Source organism: Curcuma longa, chromosome 19, assembly GCF_044706935.1.
Source record: "Curcuma longa cultivar G26 ecotype Majalengka, Jawa Barat chromosome 19, ITB_CL_G26_1.1, whole genome shotgun sequence".
Taxonomy (NCBI): Eukaryota; Viridiplantae; Streptophyta; class Magnoliopsida; order Zingiberales; family Zingiberaceae; genus Curcuma; species Curcuma longa.
The window spans coordinates 1867881-1872269 of record NC_133879.1 but is presented as its reverse complement, the minus strand read 5'-3'; the positions used below and the strand labels follow the sequence as shown (position 1 = coordinate 1872269).

The window sequence follows — 4389 nt, the reverse complement described above, 5'->3', positions numbered from 1 at the left end:
GGGAAGCTCACGAACGACAACACCGAACAGGGAAAAGGCTCTATTTTTTTCGCAGCGCAGGGAGAAGCTACAGGAGTACCTTTAAACTGGAATCAAACCTAACCCTAACACACTGTAGCAGCGGCTAGGGTTTTTTTGGGACTGAACCCGTGGCTGATTTTGGTTGTTATTGTAGCAAATCGGGTCTAGTCTTGGTTCGCTTGGTTCAATAACTAAACGACTTTCGATAGTTTTGTTCAATTTGTCTTCACAAGACGAAGCTTCTCATTACATCCATTCTCCCAAAATCTATTCCTTCATGAACCAAACCAAGTTGGTTCAATTTGGTTCAAAACTGAATCATTTGGTTCACTAGCCAAACGACCTCTGATTTGAACGAAATCAGTTTCATTCATTTCGTCTTCGTAAGACGAATTCCACCATTTTACCTTGGTCTGGTCTAACCAGACTTTATTTCTCTCGTTCTGAGAATCTAATTCTCAAACTCGTTTTAAGTCCTTCGAAGAACTTATAGTGCGTGTGACCCAATAGGTTCCCGGTTATGTTGGCCGTCCGTAATTAACCATTAATTACGAAACGATCATGAGTGACACCTAGTAGTATATCATGATCCCCAATTGATCAAAAAATCAACGATTGATTCCAGAATAATTCTAAACCCTTTAGCAGTTATATTAAATCATGCCTCATTCCTTTCACCGTCTTATATCCGCTTGGTTCAGGACATGGTCTATGTGTCGGTCCTCACTAGGCTGACTACGTCACATCTAGCCCAAGTTGCTTTCTTGTCCTGTGGATTCAAGTTACTTGTACACTTATCTAAGAGTACCGTACTCTTGACATGTAATGCTTTGGCCAAAGACTTTTAGTAACAATCCTGACAAGCGATTGCGAGGTATACATCTCCTTTTCCAAGGAGCGGTGAATCCTCTGTGGGTTATTTAAACACCTTCGGGCACTTCGTCTTATACCCAACCATCTCGGGTCCACACCTCCTCGGAGGTGCTTGCTTAAGATGTCAAAGTATAAGCCTCCATGACCAAGGTGACTTGAATACCGCAAGTCAAAGAAAACTCGCACTTAAGCTGCACTGAGATCTTCATTGACATATATATATCGAACCATATGAAGTCTCAAAGCATGTCACTCTAATGAACTAGTTACCTTTAACCAACATCCACGTTTAACTCTCAACATCTAATGTCGACAGCAGTGAGATCAGCTTCTTAGCTAACCAAGAAGTTCAAAACGTGCTAGTCTCGACAGAATCGATGACGTCTGTACTCATCAATTCCTTGACTAGGGATAATTCCAATGCATTCATAATTACACGTGTAGAGATACTCACTAGTTGTGATCCAATCATAAATTTTCTCACGCTATGAATCACATTGCGGATATTTAACATTCGAGTTTAAGATCCACTTAAACACATACGGAATGTGCACTCGAATAGTGAATTGCTATTTATCCAATAAATAGTATAACCGTAAGGCGATTGCCTTAGGACACATCTCAAATCTAACATAATTAACATGCAAGACACATGTATGTAGAATTCCAAAACATAATTAATAAATTAAAATCCATTTCAAAACCTTGGCATGCAGGGACCAGGAGCTGGAAGCAAGAGGAAAAAACAGAGGTGAAGCGAGTAAAGTCAACACAAAGTCAAGCTCAAAGTCAACTCTGGTCAAACCGGAGTTGAGTCGACTCAGATCGGGTTTTGAATCGACTCGGCACTGGAGTCGACTCAGATCGGGTTTTGAGTCGACTCAGGCTGACGCAGAGTCAAGATCTTATCGCCGCTAACGCCACACAAGCTGGAGTCGACCCAGGAGTTAAGATGAGTCGACTTAGAGAGGAAATCGGCGAACGGGATAAAGCTTTATCTGCCACGTCATCTGGAGTTGACCCAGATAGGGATCTGAGTCGACTCAGGAAGGCTATAAAAGGTGCCCGCGAGCAGCAGCCAGAACAACAATTGATACGCCTTGATTCCAACAAGAGCTGTTACCAAACGCGAACAAAACCAGACGCTTGCAACCGGGGAAGATCCAGGAGGAGTGCGCTGCGCTCGGACTTCCAGATCGGCGACAAGTGCTTGGTTTAATCTCTCTTACTTGTTCTTTCTGCACTTATATTGTTTGTATTTCTTGGACTGTAAGAGGGGTTGCTCCGCCTCTGAACGTTGTTCAGAAAGGAGACCATTAGTGGACGGGCGCCTCCCGAATTAGGCCTTGGACGTACTAACCCTGGGGGGTTAGGAACCAAGTAAAAATCCCGCGTGTCCTTCTGTTTGTTTTCTAATATTCCGCTGCAAGTTTGTGTATATATAACGAACGATTTTCAAAAAGCAATACGCGCTATTCACCCCCCCTCTAGCGCGTATCTCGATCCTACAATTGGTATCAGAGCCGGTGCGCTTCTGATTGGATTAACTGCCAAGGGAGTAAGACGGCAAAAATAGAGGGGGAAAAATATATGATTTTAAAAGTTAAATTTAAATACCATATTATTTGTTTCAAGTGCAGGAAGAGAGGGCACTACAAAAGTGCCGAAAATGTTGGTGCCCCGGTTAGTTTTGATGTGGTCAACTAGGTTAAGTTAGGTCCTGTTGTTTTTCTTATCCCTCTGCTAAGTGTGCAGGAGCTTAGGTACGGAGGAAGTCGAGCGTAAGACGGAGCAGACGAGAAGGGTTGCACGGGGAAGTGAGCCGACGGGCTCGGTGCAATCCGAGGGACGCAGAAGTTACGGAAAAGTACTCCGGTGGAGCGAGAAGGATGTGCGCGATGTCCGAGGGACGAGAAGCCGGGAGGAAGCACGCTCGAGGGGCGAAAGGCCGGAGTCGGGTACGGGTGAGCCTAACTCCGGTTGGTCAGAAATCACCCAAACGACATCTCTATAAAAAGTCAACTAAGTTGACTTTTGACTAAGTCAACATTTTGACTTGGACTAGAATGAAGCTTTGACTTTACTTAAAGCACAGTGCGTGGCCGAAGCCTTTCACAGGATAAAGCTTTAATTCAATTAATTGAATTAAGCTTGATTAAGCTTTTAAATAAAGCTTTAAAGCTTTGTCAACGTTCACAGGATAAAGCTTTGACAAAGCGTCATTTAAAGCTTTAATCCAATTAAAGCTCTCACACGTGGACAAACCTTTGACAAAGCCTTTATACAGCTTCGGCAATCTTGCTAAGATTGCAACGTGCACAGGATAATAGGATAATTGATCGCATCGGAAGATCAATGGCTAAGAAGAATCTTATCAACAATCTACGATCAGGATTTGTTTGCCAATACTATAAATAGACTTAGAATGTTTAGAGCTAAGCATCAATTATTCTTTTCTCTTCTAAGTCTGTGAGCTGTAATTGTCTGTAAAAGGCTTCTCCGCCTTCAACGAAGGAGATCGTCATACTGCGCTTCAACTGCCTTGGATCTGCAACCATCTAGGTTGAGACCAAGTAAACTCCGGTGTTAGTCTTTTACTAGTTTTAATTATACTATTTTAATTAATATTTGTTTTAATTAATTGCCACTAATTTCTATCCTTGAAAAGAACGCAAGAGATCGATTTTTATTTTTCAGGCAATTCACCCCCCTCTTGCCGGTCCACCTTGATCCTACAAGTGGTATCAGAGCCAGGTTGCCGCAGAAGGACTAACCGCCAACTGCAGCAAATTTCAAGATGGTTGGACCAGTGATCTACCCGCCGAAGTTTGAGGGGGAGTTCGGAGCATGGAAAAGAAAAATGACGGTATTTTTCTCTACTGACTATGAATTATTACTAACAATGAAGAACGGCTTTTCAGTTCCGATAGACGGCGACAACAAAGTAAAAGAAGCTGACTTTTGGACAAAGAAGGAGCAAGCAGATGCTATAGCAAACGGTAAAGCAGAATTTCATCTGCTGACCGTTCTCCCAGAACAAGATGTAAACCGGATCGGGAAGTACAACTCAGCAAAGGAACTTTGGGAAAAGTTCCTGGAACTGCACGAAGGCACCTCGGAGGCAAAACTGGCACGACGAGATATCCTTCGAAGCAAACTTACCAACCTCCGAATGGAAGATGGACAGTCAGTTGCTCAACTACACGCCAAGGTAAAAGAGCTCATTACGAGCCTTGAGAACCTCGGAGAAAAGGTAACAAATCGTGACGCGCAACGATACGCACTAAATGCTTTTCCGAGAACCTCGGATTGGACCTCAATAATCGACGCATACTACATATCAAAGGACCTTGAGGTAAGTACTCTAGAACAACTCTTTTCGGTTTTAGAGCTTCACGAATCTCGATGTGTAGGGAAGAGCAGGAGAACAGACAATGTCGCGCTGAACTCAAGGAAGATCCAACTTGACGAGGAATCTTCAACGGACGATGAAGA

The 4389-nt window shown here is 43.2% G+C and overlaps 1 protein-coding gene across 1 annotated transcript; it reads left to right on the top strand.

Moving 5' to 3' along the window:
* Positions 1–3691: 3691 nt before the first annotated feature.
* LOC141812726 (uncharacterized) lies at positions 3692–4340 on the top strand. Its single transcript, XM_074700731.1, has 2 exons — positions 3692–4249; positions 4308–4340. The coding sequence occupies exons 1-2, from the start codon at positions 3692–3694 to the stop codon at positions 4338–4340; spliced, it is 591 nt and encodes a 196-aa protein (XP_074556832.1).
* The last annotated feature ends 49 nt before the right edge of the window (positions 4341–4389 follow it).